General features: G+C 51.6%; 1 protein-coding gene across 2 annotated transcripts in view; it reads right to left on the reverse strand.

Annotated features, from left to right (window-relative positions):
• Positions 1-19,659, reverse strand: part of TMEM266 (transmembrane protein 266) — a 144,099-nt gene that overhangs the window by 57,895 nt on the left and 66,545 nt on the right. The window contains exons 4-6 of one of the 2 annotated variants that reach the window (XM_073801293.1): positions 13,415-13,695; positions 11,777-11,825; positions 8,666-8,739 (exon numbers count right to left, since the gene is read on the reverse strand). In XM_073801293.1, coding sequence (XP_073657394.1) covers positions 8,666-8,739; positions 11,777-11,825; positions 13,415-13,695 — 404 coding nt within the window. Of the gene's footprint in view, positions 1-8,665; positions 8,740-11,670; positions 11,826-13,414; positions 13,696-19,659 lie in introns of both variants that reach the window. The other variant, XM_033852039.2, reaches the window with a different exon arrangement.

The following is a 19,659-nucleotide window of genomic DNA, read 5'->3' on the forward strand; positions in this document are numbered from 1 at the left end:
GAGATTATCATACTAAGCGAAGTCAGAAAGAGAAGGACTAATACCATATGATATCACTTATATGTGGAATCTAAAATACAACACAAATGAACATATCTAGGAAACAGAAACAGATTCACAGACATAGAGAACAGACTTGTGGTTGCCAAGGGGGAGATGGGTGGGGAGGGAAGGATTGGGAGATTGGGATTAGCAGATGCAAACTATTATATACAGGATGGATTAACAACAAGGCCCTATTGTATAGCACAGGGAACTATATTCAATATCCTATGATAGGGGACTTCCCTGGTGGTGCAGTGGTTGAGAATCCGCCTGCCAATGCAGGGGATACGGGTTCGAGCCCTGGTCTGGGAAGATCCCACATGCCGCAGAGCAACTAAGCCCGTGCACCACAACTACTGAGCCTGTGCTCCAGAGCCCGTGGGCCACAACTACAGAGCCCGCGTGCCTAGAGCCTGTGCTCCACAACAAGAGAAGCCACCGCAACGAGAAGCCCGTGCACCACAACGAAGAGTAGCCCCCGCTCGCCGCAACTAGAGAAAGCCCACGCACAGCAACGAAGACCCAACACAGCCAAAAATAGACAAGTAAATAAATAAATTTATTTTAAAAAATCCTATGATTGGGGCTTCCCTGGTGGCGCAGTGGTTGGGAGTCCGCCTGCCGATGCAGGGGACACGGGTTCGTGCCCCGGTCCGGGAAGATCCCACATGCCGCGGAGCGGCTGGGCCCGTGAGCCATGGCCGCTGAGCCTGTGCGTCCGGAGCCTGCGCTCCGCAACGGGAGAGGTCACAACAGTGAGAGGCCCGCGAACCGAAAAAAAAAAAAAATTCCTATGATAAACCATAATGGAAAAGAATATTAAAAAGTATATACATGTATAACTGAATCACTTTGCTGTATAGCAGAAATTAACAAAACACTGTAAATCAACTATACTTCAATAAATTAAAAATATATTTTTAAAAGTGAATATTGCAATAAAGCAAGTCAGGAATTTTTTGATTTCCAGTGCATATAAAAGTTATGTTTACACTACACTGTAGTCTATTAAGTGTGCAATAGCATTATGTCTAAAGAAATAACGTACATACCTTGGTTAAAACATACTTATTGCTAAAAAATGCTAACCATCTGAGTCTTGAGCAAGCTGTAATCTTTTCGCTGTGGAGGATCTTGCCTCGATGTTGATGGCTGCTGACTGATCAGGGCGGTGTTTGCTGAAGGTTGGGTGACTGTGGTGATTTCTTAAAATAAGATAACAAGAAGTTCGCTGCTTGGATTGACTCTTCCTTTCACGAATGATTCCTCTGCGGCAGGCAATGCTGTCTGATTGCATTTTACCATAGTAGAACTTCTTTCAAAATTGGAGTCAATCCTCTCAAACCCTGCTGCTGCTTCATCAACTAAGTTTATGCAATATTCTAAATCCTTTGTGGTCGTTTCGGCAATCTTCACCAGCAGTAGATTCCATCTCAGGAAACCACTTTCTTTGCCCACCCATAAGAAGCAACTCCTCACCTATTAAAGTTTCATCATGAGACTGCAGTAATTCAGTCACATCTTCAGGCTCCACTTCTAAGTCTAGCTCTCTTGCTACTTCTACCACATCTGCAGTTATTTCTTCCACTGAAGTCTTGAACCCCTCAAAGTCATCCATGAGGGCTGGCGTCAACCTCTTCCAAACTCCCATTAATGCTGCTATTTTGACTTCTTCCCATGAATCATGAATGTTCCCAATGGCATCCAGAGTAGTGAATCCTTTCCAGAAGGTTTTCAATTTATTTTGCCCAAATCCATCAGAGGAATCACTATCTGTAGCAGCTAGAGCCTTACAAAATGTATTTCTCAAAGAATAAGACCAAAAAGTCAAAATTACTCCTTGATCCATGGGCTGCAGAATAGATGTTAGCAGGCATGAAAACAACATGAATCTCTTTGTACATCTCCATCAGAGCTCCTGGGTGACCAGGCACATTGCCAGTGAGCAGTAATATGTGGAAAGAAAGTAGGTATCAACAGTGGCCTTAAAATATTCAGTAAACCATACTGTAAAGAGATGTGCTGGCATCCAGGCTTTGTTGTTCCATTTTACAGCACAGGTAGAGCAGACTTAGCATGATTCTTAAGGGCCCTAGGATTTCCAGAATGGTAAATGAGGATTGGCTTCAGCTTAAAGTCACCAGCTGCCTAAGTCCCTAACAAGAGAGTCAGCCTGTCCTTTGAAGCTTTGAAGCCAGCACTGACTTTTCCTCTCTTGCTATGAAAGTTCTAGATGGCATCTTCTTCCGGTAGAAGCCTGTTTCGTCTACATTGAAAGTCCTTTGTTTAGCGTAGCCACCTTCATTCATGATCTTAACTAGATCTTGTGGATAACTCGCTGCCGCTTCTGCATCAGTACTTGCTGCTTCACCAGGTATTTTTACGTAATGGAGATGGCGTCTTTCCATCAACCTCATGAACCAAACTCTGCTAGCTTCCAACTTTTCTTCTGCAGCTTCCTCGCCTCTCTCAGCCTTCACAGAATTAGGGCCTTGCTTTGGAGTAGGCTTTGACTTAAGGGAATGTTGTGGCTGGTTTGATCTTCTATCCAGACCACTACAACTTTCTCCATAGCAGCAGTAAAGCTATTTCCCTTTCTCAGCCTTCGTGTGTTCACTTTTAATTTCCTTCAAGAAAGTTTCCTTTGTATTCGCAACTTGGCTAACTGTTTCATGCAGGAGGACTAGTTTCTGGCCTGTCTCTGCTTCTGACATGCCTTCCTCACTAAGCTTCACCATTTCTAGCTTTTGATTTAAAGTGAGAGATGTGTGACTCTTCTTTTCACTTGAACACTTAGAGGCCGTTACAGAGTTATTAACTGGCCTGATTTCAATACTGTGTCTCAGTGAATAGAGAGGCTGAGGGAAGGGAGAGAGACTGGGGAACAGCTGGTGGGTGGAGCAGTCAGAACACACAAAACATTCATCGATTAAGTTCACCATCTTACAAAGGATTCATCTCCAAAATTTACAAGCAGCTCATGCAGCTCAATATCAAGAAAACAAACAACCCAATTCAAAAATGGGCAGAAGACCTAAATAGACATTTCTCCAAAGATTGCCAACAAACACATGAAAGGATGCTCAACATCACTAATCATTAGAGAAATTCAAATCAAAACTACAATGAGGTATCACCTCACCCCAGTCAGAATGGCCATCATCAAAACATCTACAAACAATAAATGCTGGCGAGGGTGTGGAGAAAAGGGAACCCTCTTGCACTGTTGGTGGGAATGTAAATTGATACAGCCACTATGGAGAACAGTATGGAGGTTCCTTAAAAAACTAAAAATAGAACTACTATACGACCCAGCAATCCCACTACTGGATATATATCTGGAGAAAAACATGGTCTGAAAGGATAGAGCACCACAAAGTTCTTTGCAGCACTGTTTACAATAGCCAAGACATGGAAGCAACCTAAATTCCATCAACAGATGAATGGATAAAGAAGATGTGGTACATATATACAATGGACTATTACTCGGCCGTTAAAAAGAATGAAATAATGCCATTTTGCAGCAACATGGATGGACCTAGAAATTGTCATACTGAGTAAAGTAAGTGAGATAGAGAAAGAGAAATATCATATGATATTGCTTATATGATACAAGTGAACTTATTTACAAAACAGAAACAGACTCACAGACTTAGAGAACGGAATTTATGGTTACCGGGGGGAAGGGACAGTTAGGGAGTTTGGGATTGACATGTACACACTGCTATGCTTAAAATGGATAACCAACAAGGACCTACTGTATAGCACGGGGAACTCTGCTCAATATTATGTAACAACCTAAATGGTAAAAGAATTTGAAAAAGAATAGATACATGTATATGTATACCTGAATCACTTTGCGGTACACCTGAAACTACCACAACATTGTTAATCAACTATACTCCAACATAAAATAAAAAATAAATTAAAAAAAAGAGAAGCACAACCCTCTTGCCTTCCATCTGATGACTGAGGCTCACCAGGGCCCCCCTGGGAGGAGGGAGCAGGCAGGAGAGGGACCCCTCACAGATCCAGAATCTTGGGGTGGCTGCTGATGTGCACAGATGAGGGAGGTCCTGACTCACTTTAGTTTGGCAACGGCCCTCGCTTGGCACACAGCACAGGTAACCCAGCAGGCCAGACTCCCTCGAGACCCAGCGCAGCCGACGACAACTTTAAGAGACAGTGCCGGGGAGAACGAGGTGGCCCTAACAGCTGATGTTAAAGGAAACCTTGATCAACTGACAGGTGGATACACAAAATGTGGTCTATCCATACAATGGAATAGTATCGAGACATCAAAAGGAACAAGGCGCTGATGCATGCTACAACGTGGATGAACTTGAAACTGTGCTGCATGAAAGGGCCAGACACAAAAGGTCATACATCGGGCTTCCCTGGTGGTGCAGTGGTTGAGAGTCCGCCTGCCGATGCAGGGGACGCGGCTTCGTGCCCCGGTCTGGGAGGATCCCACGTGCCGTGGAGCGGCTGGGCCCGTGAGCCGTGGCCGCTGAGCCTGCGCGTCCGGAGCCTGTGCTCCGCAACGGGAGAGGCCACAGCGGTGAGAGGCCCGCGTACCACCAAAAAAAAAAAAAAAAAAGTCATACATCATACCATTCCAGTTATATGAAATATGCAGAAGAGTTAAGTTCATAGAAACAGAAAGCAGGTTAGTGGTTGGCAGTGGCTGGGGAAAAGGGGGGATGGGGGAGTGGCCACTTAATGGGGACAGAGTCTCCTTTGGGGGGGATGAAAATGCTTTGGAACTAGGAAGGGGTGATGGTCACACAACACTGTGTGTGTGCTAAAGGCCACTGAACCTTTAAAATGTTTTGTTATGTAAATGTCACCTCAACTGAATCCTAATAATAATAAACAGGAGGAGGACGAGGAAGAGGACGCAGCAGCTGCAGCCGCTGCCTTGAGGCTCCTGCCTAGAAGGCCGGCCGTGGGTTGGCTTTCTCCTCTCCCAGGAAGAGCAGGGCCTCTCTGCATCTCCACCCCAATTAGCGGATGGGGCCGACACCCCATGACCTGTACTAAGGCCCTGCTGCAGGGTAGCCCAGCCTGGCCGGGCCCCAAGGCCTCATGCGGTCTCAGGAAGAGAAGTTGCTGGCCTCCCTGGTGGCAAGTGGCTGCTGGGCCTGGTCTCAGACAAGGGCAGGGGGGCACTTTGGAAACACCGTTAGCATAATTCTCCATCTGGATTCCGAAGGCTCTGCCCCATCTCGGTGCTGCAGGGCCCCACGGAAGTGGGATGACCCTGCCTGACCTAGCATGGCAGGACCCAGAAGCCTCCCAGGCACCCATTGTCACCTCAGGCCCCTGTAGGGCACCCACACAGCCTGACTGGGTGCGGGGCGCCTGCTCTCACCTGCCTCACTGGTGAATAGCTCGGCCTATTTGAATAGATGTCGCCAAACCAGCCCTGCACTTCTCTTCTGTGGGCCTAGCTCTGTCCTCCGGGGCATCTTCCCTGGAGCCGCCCTCAGAGCTCTGAGATGGGCAAGGATGGGCTGGCCCACTGCACACCCACCCCGAGGCCTGCATCTGTCCCACCTGCAGGCCTGGCCGGTTTCTGCTCCTCCTATAGGCCTCAGTTTCCTAACTCACAAAGTGTCCCGCCCAATTCAGGGGCTGTCCTAAAGCTCAGTTGGGACAAGGGGTGGAATATTGCTCAGCACAAGGTGAAAGGCTGCCTGGCATCAGGAGTCCTTTGGGTTGGACTTTCTTGGAATTTGCCTGTGACACCACACCCATGTTAAGTCATCTGGCTCGGACTGACCCCCACCCTTGGCCTGCAGCCATTTCCCAGAGGAAGAAAGGCCAGCCCCGAAGGGGTGGCATTCGCTTCTCCCTAGGTGAGGCGGCCTGCCAGTTGTGCTGGGTTTGTAGTCAGAGGTATTCCAGGGCTGGGCTTTTTCTTTCTCAGTTGCTGGTCCAGGCCCTTCCCCCAGATACTTGGTCTGCTCCCCACCTGCCGGCACTAGGGCCATGGGGAGGATGCAGTGGTGACGGACCAGACGAAGAGTCCAGAGCCTTGGGCCGCTTTTGGTGGGAACTGGCTGTGTGACCCTGGGCTGCCGTCCTCGTCCATGTGGTTTTAAAGGGACACTGCTGGCATTTTCAGCAGGCAAATAACGCAGGGCCTGCTCTGTGGCTGAGGGATGTTTGGCTGCCCTGGCCCTTCCCACTAGAAAGAGGGAGTCACCGTGCCCCAGTCATTGTGTCCCAGTCATTGTGAGAAGCACAGACACCTTTCCACATTTCCAGCCCCCCGGGGAGCAGGGGGAGGGGGCCTCTATGGGACTGTTCTAACCTCTTCGGATGCTAGGTTCTCCTGGGAGGTCCGTGGAAACCCCGGCTTGCTAGCTGGGCTGCCTCCTCACGAGATCACTGGGTACCAGCCCCTCTGCTCACGCTGGGCTGGGTGTACTGGGGGAGGCAGGTCTCCCTGGTTACTTTCCTGTTACGCCTCTATTACCTCTCTGTTACTCCTCTGTTACCCCTCTGTTACTCCTGTTACCCCGTTACTCCTCTGTTACTCCTCTGTTACTCCCACCTTACAGCTCCACCCCCACCCTCACCATCTCTAACCAGGTCCAAGGTCACAGTCATCCTCCGCCAGCCCCCAGCTCTCCCTGCTGAGCCTGTGGGAAGCCCAGACCCTTCCGTGGCATGGGGCGGGGGGCGAAGGGGGGGATCTGAGGCCGCCATTCCTCTGCACTGTCGCTTGTCTGTTTCAGGTGGCTCGTCTTCGGCAGTGACAGGAAGGGAATGCCAAATTAACACTGGGTGATAAATTCTGCAGAGCCAATAAAACGAAAGCAGAGGGATAGATGGAAGAACCGCAGCAACCGATTAAACATTTTTGTTGGCAGTCACAGACACATGGCACATTTTCCAAGGTTTGCATCAAGGAGACATCTGGCCACAGCCCATGTGTGCATGGGAGGGAATCCCAGTGAGCGGAGACAAAGGGGGCCAGGAGGGCAGGACCCTCCAAGGGGCAGCAGGCTGGGGAGCAGGCACTATTCGGGGGTCTGAGGCGCCTCCAGGGCAATGACCTCGGCGAGCTGTTAGGGACGCTTCCCAGGAAGGGCAGTGTCGGAGTCCTCGCCTGCCAACCCCGTGGGCTGCGGGAGCCGAGGCCTGGGAAAGAATGTTCCATGCTTGGAATGCCTGCTGACCAGCCCCACCACACCCCACACCCAGACTCAGGATTCTGGATTCAAGGCCTGAGGCGCAGGCCTCCCCTGAGTCTGAGAGAGAAAGTGCGTGCCATTAGATGGGGTCAGAGCCGGCCCAGGAGGACCCTGGGGTGCCTAACTCCTTGGGCTCCCTGATCACAGTACAAAAAACTTTTCCTCCGTACCTCCACCCACAGCATTGCTCTCCCGGAGCATCCTTCCTCCTTCAAGGTCCCGCTGGGCTCTGGGACTCAGAGCCCCTCTGCCTCTGAGACCCTTGCTGGTGTAAGCTGCGTGCGTGTGTGTATGTGTGTGTGTGTGTGTGTGTGTGTGTGCACGCGCACACGTGCAGGCATACATGCCACCCCAGCAGGCTCTGTACCGTATTCCTTTCTTTCCGCCCACGGTTGCTGACCATGATGAAAGGCCCCACTGGGGCTCTGCATGGGCTAATTTGGACCTGTGGTCGTGGGGCCGAGGGCACACACAGGGAGTGGGCCAGTGGCCAGCTGACTTGGGCCCGTCTTCTGTTAGGAGGAACAGGATTTCCACACAAAACTCTCCAGTCCTTCAAAGACCCGCCACCGCACATAGGATGAAGCCCAGTCTTCTCGGCTTCCCCTGAAGACCCTGCCGGGAGCAGCCCCAAGTCAATGCCCTGACACACAGGCCAGGGGGTCACTGTGAGAGGCTGGGAGCTGCTCAGAGGACGCGTCACTCACCCCCATGTCAAGGTGGGGGAACTGTTCCCACACATTTCAGACCCACTCAGGGCTATCAGCTCCCACCAAAACCCAGGGTCCACGAGCTTCCAGGTGCTTTTTCCCTCTTACCTCACACATAGAGATACGGACTCGGGCTTCATCAGCTGGCTCTAGCAACGGCGAAGGGCACCCATGCTCCCTCATCCCAGACACGTGCCCCTTTGCTCCCACAGAGGGGGCACAGCTCAGTCTAGCCAGACCGTGTACCCACTGAAGTACTGGGTCCAGTCCACTGCCCAGCCCTGTGACTCCGCCCTCTCTGCCCCCTGGGCCTCGGCCCCGAGGGGCAAGTCACCTATGTACCCAGGACCATGGCCACAGCGTCCTAATCAGTCTCCCCACCTCCAGCCCCCTGGGCTTCAGCCCGGCCTCCGCCTTCTCCTTACCGGTCACACAAACTATTTGCTCTCCTTCAACTATGTCTCACTCAGTCTCACCTTCACAGATGTCACCATCTACCCTCACCTGGACGACACCTGCTCACCGTCTGGGTCACCCGCTGAGGCCCAGCACAGAACTCAGCTCCCTGCATCGTGTCTCCCTCTTTGCAGCCTCAAGGTCTGGCAGAGGGTCTGTCATTAGAAAGTGTTTAGAGAGTAAAGCTTGGTCTCCCCGGGCCAGGAGTCGCCCTAAAGAGATGGTCACGGGGCCCAAGTCTCGACCTACCTCTGAGAAGAACACTGAGAGAATGACCAGACTGATCCAGTGTATCACGCCAGCAAACTGGAATGCACTGGAAACTGCAGAAGCACAATAACAGGGGCCAATTTTAGGAGCAAGGAATTAGGTGCAACTGTAGAGGGGCCCTCACAGCGCGGAGGCAGGCCTCCAGGAGCCCGGAGCATGAGTATTTAGAACTGGATGCATTCGGGCCAGAGAACACCAGGCAGCTTTAAGGGGTGTCTGTGATGGAGGTGGTGGGAGGCTGGTGGGCCAGTGATGCTGTTCTTCCCTCCATCCAACGGGCTGCCTCTCAGAGCTCCAGCTCCGTCCCATCAGCCGCCGTGGGCTTTGCGCCCAGAAAGAAGCCTTCCAGGGGAGCCTTCCAGAGGGAGCAGGAAGACACCTCAGACCTGGGTGGGCAGCTTCGGTCAGATCGAGATGAGCTTCCAGAAATCCCCATAATTCACCCCCAAAGCACTGTGCACTGTGAGTGGGGCTTCAGGCAAGCTTACTCTTCTCATTCTGAAAATTCTCAGTGGCTGAGACGGCGGCGTCAGCCAGGGTCTTCTGGGGGAGAAGGCAGGAGCCGGGACTGGAGAGGACACCAGTGGTGGGGCAGGGTGTCAGCCTCCCGAAAGTGGCAGAGCGAGCAGCTGGGGGCTGCCACGCCTCCGGACACCAGAGTATGAGCGGGGAGAGCTATCGGCCACTGAAAGCTCCCACCCCCCCTTCCACCAGGCAATCCTTGGCATTAAGGCAGCACCTCTGGCAGGCCCTTTCACAATAGAGGGGCCGTGACCAGCCTCTGAGCTGTAGCGGAGCGTAGTTTATCAGGGAGTAAGGCCAAAAGTAGGGTGCTGGGGCCCAGGACAAGGTCAGGTGGGCTCCGATGGAGAGCGGGTGGGAGGGGATGCCCCCTCAGAGGACCAGCCTAAAAGAGATACTGGTAGAACATCCCCGGACAGTGGGGCAGGACTAAAACAAGGTGCAGGAAGGCAGCTGGGAGCACACTTCCCTCTGGTCAGCACGCAGCTCAGATCCCCTGGGGGACAAGGAAAGATGCCCAGAGCTATCAGTGGGGTGGGCTGGCCGAAAGAGAGGAACCCACAGCCTCCCCCAAAGCTCTGACATCGGCAAGCCCTGGGGGTGGGTGGAAACAAGGCCCTGGAGCATGTCCTGGGGGAAGGAGGCTTCAAAGACAGGTTCCAAGTGGGAGACTTTGGGGTTCCTGGCTTTGGACCAATACGAGCCTCAGAAGGCAAGTCCTGCCACACTGTGGATTCTTTCCGTCCTGGGTCACATGAATACGAGTGGGAACCGGGAGGCTGAGGCCTGTGTGACTCTGAAGAGACCTCCAGATGATTCTGGAAGCATAAAATCTCTCCCCATTATTTCTCAAATGAATTCCTGTGCCTTTTTTTATGGTTTGCTTTAGAAGAGCAATAAATCTCTGATTGTGCATTTTATGGAATTTAAGATGCCTTTTATGAGCTGCTAGTGGATCTCCCACCAAAATCAATCTCCTGGATGCTTAGTTTTAAGCAAAATTCCAGTGTCGGCCGTGTTCTCAGTTCTACTCAATGCCTGAGCGGCCAGGAGCCCCAAGTATAACCCAGGAAAGAATGACTCTGTTACGGTCAGACCTCATAAAAAGCAGACATACCAATGAGTAGGAGGGAAAGTATACAACATGGTTTAATTGAAGACAGGTTGACTGTAAAATCAGTGCTAGTCACTTTCTGCTGGAAGATACTTTGATTGGAACCAAGGGGCCACCAGCTGTACAAAAGCCAACGAGGCTTATCAGACAAAAGCAGTTCTGCACTCCCCGCCATCCTCTCTCAGAGAGTGGGGAAGGCTAATAGGACTTGGAACCCTGAAGAGGACGGACCCTGAATACAGAGACTCCGGTAAAGGGTCTGGGGGCATTGGAGAATACAAGTCTAAGATGACTGAATGGGTCCGGGGGTGGCCAGATCTACAGTCCTGGAAGTTGGCCAATGGCAGGAAAGGAAATCTCTGGGGTGGGGGTGGGGTCAACAATTTCATTTCTTTTTTTCATTTGCACTTGAATGAGCCGTCTTCTGACTGGGGGACCTCTGGGGAGCCAGGAGCTCTACCAGAAACCACTCACTTAGCCAAAGCCAAGAGTCAAGACCCTTGGCCCCCTGCTGGTGCACCAAACAGGGGTCTACAGGGTGGGAGGCGGGAAGAGGGCCCTCCGCTCTGACAGACGTGCTGCCAAGGGACACCTGGAAGGACAGAAGAGGTGGCGGACAAGCTATCCGCTGCCATGTGCGTCAGGCTCCCGTGAACATGAAACTAGGACGAACACCAAGAGGACCAGGTTGGGAAAGAAAACTGGCCTGATGGCTTGAAGTCCCGGCTCTAATACCTCTCAACTAGGAAAAGTCTAACTTCTCCCAAGCTTAATTCCCAAATCCATAAAAAGGGATAATACCAGTCTTGCCTGTCTCACAGGGTTGCTGCTAGGGTCAAATACATGGAGAAGTGCTTTCAAAATGATCACGTTATAGATAAATAACGCTGCCAACTTACAGATGGATAAAAATACAAGGAATCAGAGCGTCATTGTGGCTGCTGTCATTATTAGTTACTACAAGGTGAGACGCCTCCACACATGGGAACTCTCTTTAAGCTACAGCAAATCCCAACCTGGAAAATTCCAAACGGGAACAATAAAAAAAATGGTGCACACAGGGGTCCCCAACATTTTGGATCTCATCAGTTTCTGATCACGGAATGCTGGGGAAGGGGAGTGAAGAGGCCACATTGGGCGGAGCGGGGCAAAGCGATGCTGGGGGTGGCAGGGAGAGAAGCTGCCAGATGCTTTCCTCCCAGTGGTCATACCCATGAGCCATGGGGCCAGGGGTGGGCAGTGCCGTCAGGCTGGGGGCAGATCACACTGCTAGTTGGGGACCCCTGATGAATGCACATGGAATATTGACATCATATGTATTTACATATGTATCTCTCTTGCTACTCACACTGGAGAAGCTTTATATCTATTAGAAGTTCCAGAGTCAGGAGAATCACCACCAATATTACACAGGCTACCAGGAAACTGTTGACACTTGCACTGAGCAAAAATACCTGCCACACGGCTGCTCTCTTCCCACAGCACGGCTTCAGCCAGGTAGACCTGCGGGGACAAAAGTGGGGGAGGAGGCACTGAGAGGGGGTGACGTCCCCACCACAGCCCTGCTCTCAACACCTCCCCGGCTCTGTGCTTCCTGATGAAACACAGCTTTCTTCAAGGGGTCACTAGGTAGAATGATGAAGACCGGAAACATCTCATTAAGAGATGGAGCTCGGTATGCAGGCTGACCCTGGCAGCTCACAGCATCTCCCTGTGCTTCAGTCTCCTCATCTTTAAAATGGGTACAAAACCACATCTCATAGGCTTCTTGTAAAGATGGAAGACCCCAAAGGTTAGTGGAGAGCCTGGCTATGTGGTAAGTGCTGCATGAATTATTATTATTACACTTATTATGTTATACTTCCGCATAGGTCTCAGAACCTAGCACAGGCTCTGCATTTAGGATACCCTCAGCCCACCTCTAATAAATGCTCAATGAATTCGTAAGTGAATTTTCTGTTTTCTCAGCTATACAAGGAAAGATTTGAACTGATCCCTGTTTCTCAAAGTAGATTGTAAGGAACGCTAGTTCCACAGAAAGTTAATGATTGTTACTCAATAAAAAGTTACTAGGGTTGGATAAGTTTTAGAAAATTTGGGTCAAAGTTAAGTGGATAGGGCTTCCCTGGTGGCTCAGTGGTTAAGAATCTGCCTGCCAATGTAAGGCACACAGGTTCGAGTCCTGGGCCGGGAAGATCCCACATGCCACGGAGCAACTAAGCCCATGTGCCACAACTACTGAGTGTGCGCTCTAGGGCCCGTGAGCCACAACTACTGAGCCCGCGAGCCACAACTACTGAAGCCCATGCGCCTAGAGTCCATGCTCCACAACAAGAGAAGCCACCTCAATGAGAAACCCGTGCACCACAATGAAGAGTAGCCCCCACTCGCCACAACTAGAGAAAGCCCGCGCACTGGAACGAAGACCCAGTGCAGGCAAAAATAAAATAAAAATTTTTTAAAATTATAAAAAAAAAATTAAGTGGATATTTTTCTCTGCAGGACCTTGTAGTGCCATTAATATGCTATCATGCATCACTGTGCTCCAAAAGGGATTACAGTATCAGTTTTTCCCAAACTCACTGGCCCACGCACCCTTTTGTCATGTAGCACCTGGAGGGGCTAGTGTTCTATGGACCGTCTTTTGGGAAACCTTTGACTAGATGATCGTGAACGTTCACACATAGACATGAGGCCACCAACAATGAAATCTTTCCTGAGTAGGTTTGGAAGTGGAGAGAAGGCACAGAATCTCAGAGCTGGTGGGCCCCTGAGGGCATTTGATCCACTCCCTTCAGGAACACAAGATCCCGGTGGAAAGGGGGTGCCTCTAAGGGGGCATGGGGATGGTGAAGTCAGACCTCACTGCCTTGGTGGGTTGTTTAGAAGCTGGACCCGCCCGCCTGCCTTGATGAGGAAGAATTAGGTGCCCTAGAACAGCAGAGACAGCACTGGCTGGGGAGTCCTCACTGCTGGCTTGGCCTTCAGCCTCCCGGGACCATGTCAAAGGCACTCCAGACGTCAGCCTCCCCATCTGTCAAACTCCTTAGCCTCCAGGGTTATTGACAGTTAAATGAGAAAATGTATCTGACCTTAAAGCACCATGTAGTTGATGGTGATGGTGATGATGATGATAAATTATCTGATGGCCCAAAGATTCGGCCGTCACCCACTGTCCTTCCTGTCCAGAGGGAGCAATTGGCTGGAGCCTGCTGCAAAGCGGCCGGTACCCATCCCTGAAGATCCCGAGGGTGTCTCTGGAAAGGGGAGCTCTGCCTTGAGGTGCTCCCTTCTCCTCGGAGGAATAATGTAGGTGCTTCAGGGAGATTTCTTCCCCACGGTCCATCAAGGGAAAGCTTGAAGGAGGCCCCAGCTGTTGGAAAGTGGGACAAAGCTCATGGCTCTTCAAGGAAATTTGGCTTTCAGGTGACGGGGGAAGAGGAGGGAGGCATTTTTGGACAAGCAGAGGATGACTGATGGGACACCCTCGCCCATGGCCAAGAGCATGGGGCGAGAAGCGAGGAGAGCTGCCAGGCAGAAGAGAGGGTTCTCACTGAGGACAAGCAGAAGACAGGGGGACAAAGGTGAGCGGAGGCCAGACAGAAGGCCATCGATGAAGGCCTGCTTCACGCGCTGCAGATGGGTTTCAAAGTCCCCCGTGGAACCACTTCTCTCCACCTTCCTGCAGGTTCACGAGGGCCACCCAAAAGCAACAGGCTACAGGGTAAACCCCAAACTGATGCCATGTGGAGCTCAGTAGGGTTGCCAGAGAAAATACGGGACAAGCAGTTATATCTCAGGTAAACAATCTATCAACGATTTTCTAGTATAAGTATGTCCCAAATGTTGTATAGGATATACTGACACTAAAAAAATTTATTCATTGTTTATCTGAAACTCAAATTTAAATGGGTGTCCTCTATTCTTATTTGCTAAACTGACAGCCCTAAATTCAGAGCAGAGGGGTCTTGAGGGGGCCTGGTGAGGGTGGCTGGGATTTGGTCAGAGGAGTGCATGGGATCCCTGGGATACAGATTAGAAGACAGTGTCAGGAAAGGAAAGGCCACGTGAAGGACACCTGTGGGAGGGCTGAGCGTGTCTGTCCAGGAGGCCAGAAAAGAAGGACCAGAGTGGTCAGGGACAGCCGCGCCCTACCTGGCACAGAGAATCCTGGAGGCTCCACCCACAGGTGCTATCAGCTGTGTATGCTTTTGCCTATGAAAGACCCTTTGAATTGTAAGGTACCTTTGGCCATCATTACTTGGCTGACCTCCTCTCCTCCTGATACATCCCGAGAGTGTCACCCCTCCTTCCCCCATAGTGTGACATCCCCGCCCCCTTCCGCTGGCCCTATTTTAATCTTTCGCACCTCTCACCCCAGTTCTCACCCAGCCTCCAGCTGCCTCGGCACTCCCTCTGGAAGTTTCCTGCGGCCTCTTACTCTTCTGCCCTCCTCCCCGGTTCCCAAAGGAGACCCAGCTCCAATTCCACATCCTCTCTAAAACCCAGTCCGATCGTCTGTGGCCCCTACACTGATGCCATTTCACTGTCACCTGAAGTCTGAGGCAAGCACCCTCCGCAGTGATAAATGAAAAGGGCAGGTGCCAAAGCCGTCTGCCTGGGCTGCTGCCATGCTGAGCAACCAGAGGAAGACTCGCCTGCACGTCCAGTGTGAGAAGCGGGGCACCTGATCTCACCTGTGCCTTGTGCACCCCAGAAGCGTGGGGTGCATCCCTCAGAGACCGGGCCTTCTTCCCTGAGAGGAAGGTCCCACGGGGAGAAGGGGAGGAAACAAACCATTTGTTTCTTCAAGTGGCAGGCTTTCCCTCTAAAAAGGAGACTCCACACTTGACCTGCCTCTCCATGGGAACGAAAAGTCATTTTATGTGGCGGCTTCAAATGTTAAGATGTTGCTTTTGGGACTTCCCTGGCGGTCCAGTGGCTAAGACTTCACGCTCCCAATATAGGGGGCACGGGTTCGATCCCTGGTTGGGGAACTAAGATCCCGCGTGCTGCAAGGTGCAGCCAGAAAAAAGAAGAAAAGATGTTGCTTTTCGTTTTCTTGTTTGATCAGAAAAACTTCCTAAGCAGACCCAGGTTTGGTTATTGGGAAGCGGTCGGTTCCCAAAGTGGGGACCTGTAGTCCAAAGCTGGCAATGCGAGCCTTGCCCTGGCACCACGGCACTCCTGGGCCTCGGGAAGCAGCCAGGGAGGGGCCAGGAAGGTGGCAGGACTCAGAAACCAGGCGGGGAGGGGAAGGTCTGGAAGTCAAGTGAACGCCAGACACCCCATGTGCTAGTCAGGCACTGTGCTCAACACAGGCCACGGCTCTAGGGCAGTTGACATTCCAGTGGGTGAGAGTCAAACAATAAACATAACGAATTAGGAAACGAGATGGTGTCCTACAAGGTGGTAGGTACTGTGGGAGGAAAGGGGGGCATGAAGGGTGACATTTTAAACTAGGTGGTCAGGGTAGGCCTCACCCGGAAGGGCTTCCCCTTCAGGGTGGGGGGCAGCTGACCTAACCCCACCCCGAGCAGGTGTTGCAGGTGTTCCCACAGCCCACGGGGCAACCAACCAAGGCAGTTCCCAAAAAAGCCCAAGGCAGCTGCAAAGTGGAGCCCATGCTCACTGCCCTGGTCCTGTGCTTCCGCTCCCGCACCAGCCCAGTGGTTCCCCCCACCTCTGCTCTGCCTTCCACTAGAAGCCCCTCAACCATGCCCGTCTGGGGGTGACTTCCTGAAACCCCCTTTGTGCACAAGTTCAAGGGGTGCTATTTGCACACACTCTATGTGAACCCCAGGACAATACACACAGGGGAGGACTCAACTGAAGCAGATGGAGGGAGACCACCCATCCAAGAAAGGATGGTGTCCAGGGATACAGTAGCGGCTGAGGGGTGGTGGCAGGGGGGCTGCAATCTGTTTCCAGGTCAGTGGTTCTCAACCCTGGCTGGTCCGAGGACCACTAAGAGAGCTTTTAAAAATCCCAGTGCCTGGGCCACACACCAGACCACGCAGACCACACACTGTGGGGTGGGACCCAGGCCTTAGCATGTTTTGATCTCCTTAGGTGATTCCAATGTGCAGCTGAGATTGGGAACCACTGTCCTTGCTCCTTGATGCTCAGTGGGCTCCGCAGACCAGCAGCATCAGCATCACGTGGGACCTCGTTGGAAATGCGGACTCCTGGGCCTTCCCATACCCACTGAAAAGTGTCTGCATCTCAGTGAGATCCTGGGTGATTTAGGCGACAACCACTGCTTTGGATTTAACAAGAGGTAACGGGTAGCTCAGGAGGCGGGCAGGGCATGGCAAAGGGAGTCTGGGTGCAGGAGAGATGAGGCAGTGAAGGCAAGCAGGTCCCCAGCCAGCCCTTGGGGCCGAGGTGCAGGACCCGACACTGAGGGAAGGGGGAAGCGGGTAGGCCCCCTGGGGAGCAGAAAGTAGCGCTGAGACTGAGTGTATGTGTTTGGGGGCATCGAGGGCTTCTTAGCCCAGACCTGAGGCTGAAGCCGGAGCCCAAGCAGGCTCTGGGCTTCCAGCTCCTTGAAGAGCAGGACCATGGACCCCAAGACTCCAGAAAAGAGGCTGGGATGAAGCAGAAGACTTTCTGGCTGCCTCAGTGTTTGGAAATCCCAGCTACTAATAAAATTTCCTCTGAAATTCAAATGACTCAGATATTCCTAGGAGACTGGGTTTTAGTAGAAAAATAGAATCTTTCCAGCTTCACAATATCCCTGAGTGATTAAATAATGACTCAAGGAGTTTAATGGGTCAAAAGGGAAATCAGCATTGACTCTTTAATTAGAAAAGATACCTTCCTCCATCTCTTGAGCGTTCAGCCCATCAAAGCCCTAGAGCTGGTTCTCAGGGTGGTGTTATCCCCAGGATCACCACCAGAGGGCAGGCGTCTCTCAATTTCCTATCGGTGCAGTGGCAGCGAGGGGACAGCTCCAGGAGGCCGGCTTTGGCTGCCAAAGTCTGTAAATACCAACCAGATGGCATCTCCTGGCAGGCAGGTGACTGTTCTACTGTGTGGGTGCACCAGTCACTCCTGCGGCCTCAGAGAAACCCTGGAGAGGGAGGAGAGGCCGAGTACCCTTACTTCTTCTGCTTTCTATACTTAGGTGTCTTCATAAAAGTTTGAGAGGATAACTTTTAGAATATTAAAATGAACTCTGGCAAGTTTCTGATGAATCCTTTATATGAGGTCAAGCCACGAGAGTGGCCCAGAAGGAAGCGGCTCCAGGTCACTGCTCCATCAGGCAGCATTCCCAAGCCTGGCACTGAAACAGCCCCGTTCTGAAAGGTAGAGCAGAATTGCTCTGTGCAGTGCCAGGATGGCAGGGGCTGTGTTTGCTCCTGGGGGGTCTGGCTTCTCCCACCCTGGCAATCCACAGTGCGGCTGCCAGGCTGGTGTGGCTGGGAGGATGCACGATGGGGGGAAGGGGCGGTGGCGAGGTATGGGGATTGTGGAGACCCCCAAGTTGCCTGCAAAGTCCACAGGCAGGGGACAGTCATGATGTCCCTGGAGGAGGCGGAAGATCACAGAGAGCTTATTTCCCAGTAGGTGGCCAGACCAGATGGCCTGCCAGTCCTACTCAGTGGAGATTTCCATCCATTAAGTCCCCAAAGAAAGGGCGTGTAGTTGAAGCCTTAATGAAGTCTGGGGTGCTGAGCCTCCCCAACCTGCCTCAACTATGACCTTGGGAGGCACTGCTAGATCAGAGCCTCAGAACCCTTCTGTGTTGCAGAGCTCTCCAGGGCATGAAAACCGTGGCCCCATACCTGAACAGTGCACAAAACAACAACACTGTGCATAACATTCCAAGGGGTGCACGGACCCCTTGATTCTCACTGATAGGTCTTCTAAGGACACCTGGGATCCGAGTTCAAACCCCGGGACTGGGCAGTTGAGACCCGTCCAGGCCCTGAGATGCTCCAATTCTGTGACGCTAAACACCTGCCGCCTGGAGCCACAGACTTGGTGGTGTTTCTGTCAGAACATCCTATGGCCCCACTTGATTTTTCTTTACTGTATTTTTTCCCAAGGATTAAAATACTGTCAGAGAAAGCCACGAAGCTGACTTAAATCCAACTTCTGGCACTGACCTGGGTTTTATTTTTATTGATTTAGCAAACACTTATAAGGCACTTACTATGTACGTATGCTATTCCGAGCACTTTACAAATGTTAACTCATCTAGTAGTTTTAAAAGACAATTCCTTCTATTTTTTTCTCTGTTGACAAACAATGGGGAAAGCCAGACTCTTCCAACTGTCTAGGTTTTGGTGGTAACTGTAGCCCCACCACTGCCTGAACACTGAGTGCGATCTTTGATCCCCAGTTTCCTAAGCTCCCAAATGGGAATAAGTACTATCTTACTGCAGGATTGTTGTTCTAAAATATTAAAAATAACATATGTAAAGCCCATAACATAACGCTTACTGCACGGCTACCATTCATATCTACTATGATGATTTAGGCCTGTGAGCATTAGAAAAGGGATTGATCATCTAAATATGGGCAGTTCCAACATCCATTCCATTCTGTACATAGTCATTACATGCCCACTAAGTGCCAGGCACTCTACTGGGCGCTAAGCACAGGAGAGTGCTCAGGGCCTTCATCCGCATGGAGCCTGCAGCCTTATAAGTGAATTCAGACTATGCAATGAGCTCTTTGCCCCAGACTACCCTGAAAAGCTAAACACATAAAGGGAGAGGAAAACGCAGGAGAGGGAAATGAGCTCACATGTGCAGAACTTCTTCAGAGAGACAAATATCCACCCATGAGAACCATCAACCCAACACCCACAGGGACACCCTTGTACTCCTTTCTCACTCTCGCAGGGAGAACCAGAAGAGCAGGAAAAGCACTGTCAAGCATCCCCTTTGTTCCTGTACCCAATTCCAAGAGGCAAGCCACAGCAGCACAAAACACCCAGAAATGAGAGCACACAACACACTGCAGTCACGAGGACTCTCAGGTTGGAGGTCAGAGGTGACTCTCCCAGCCCTTGGGGGAACTGAAGAAATTGAAGTTCCCATACGAGCAGCTTCCGTTCTGCAATCAGAGCTAAAGGTTAGCCCCACTGCCTTGGGGGGAGGTAGGGAGGAGGGCTGTGTGCAGCTGGGGTCACGGGAGTCTGACATGTTCCTGTTCCAGAATCTCAGATTTCTTGCACCCTGGGAAATGCAAGCGCTGGGAAAGACAGCAGGGTGTGGTGGCAAGAGCCCAGTCCAGGAGCTGTCACCCCGCTTGGCGAGCCACCAACCCCCCTCTGGGAACACAATGGCTAATACGCACCATCGACTGGCTGCCCCTACTTGGA

This window comes from Tursiops truncatus, chromosome 2 (assembly GCF_011762595.2).
Source record: "Tursiops truncatus isolate mTurTru1 chromosome 2, mTurTru1.mat.Y, whole genome shotgun sequence".
Classification (NCBI taxonomy): Eukaryota; Metazoa; Chordata; class Mammalia; order Artiodactyla; family Delphinidae; genus Tursiops; species Tursiops truncatus.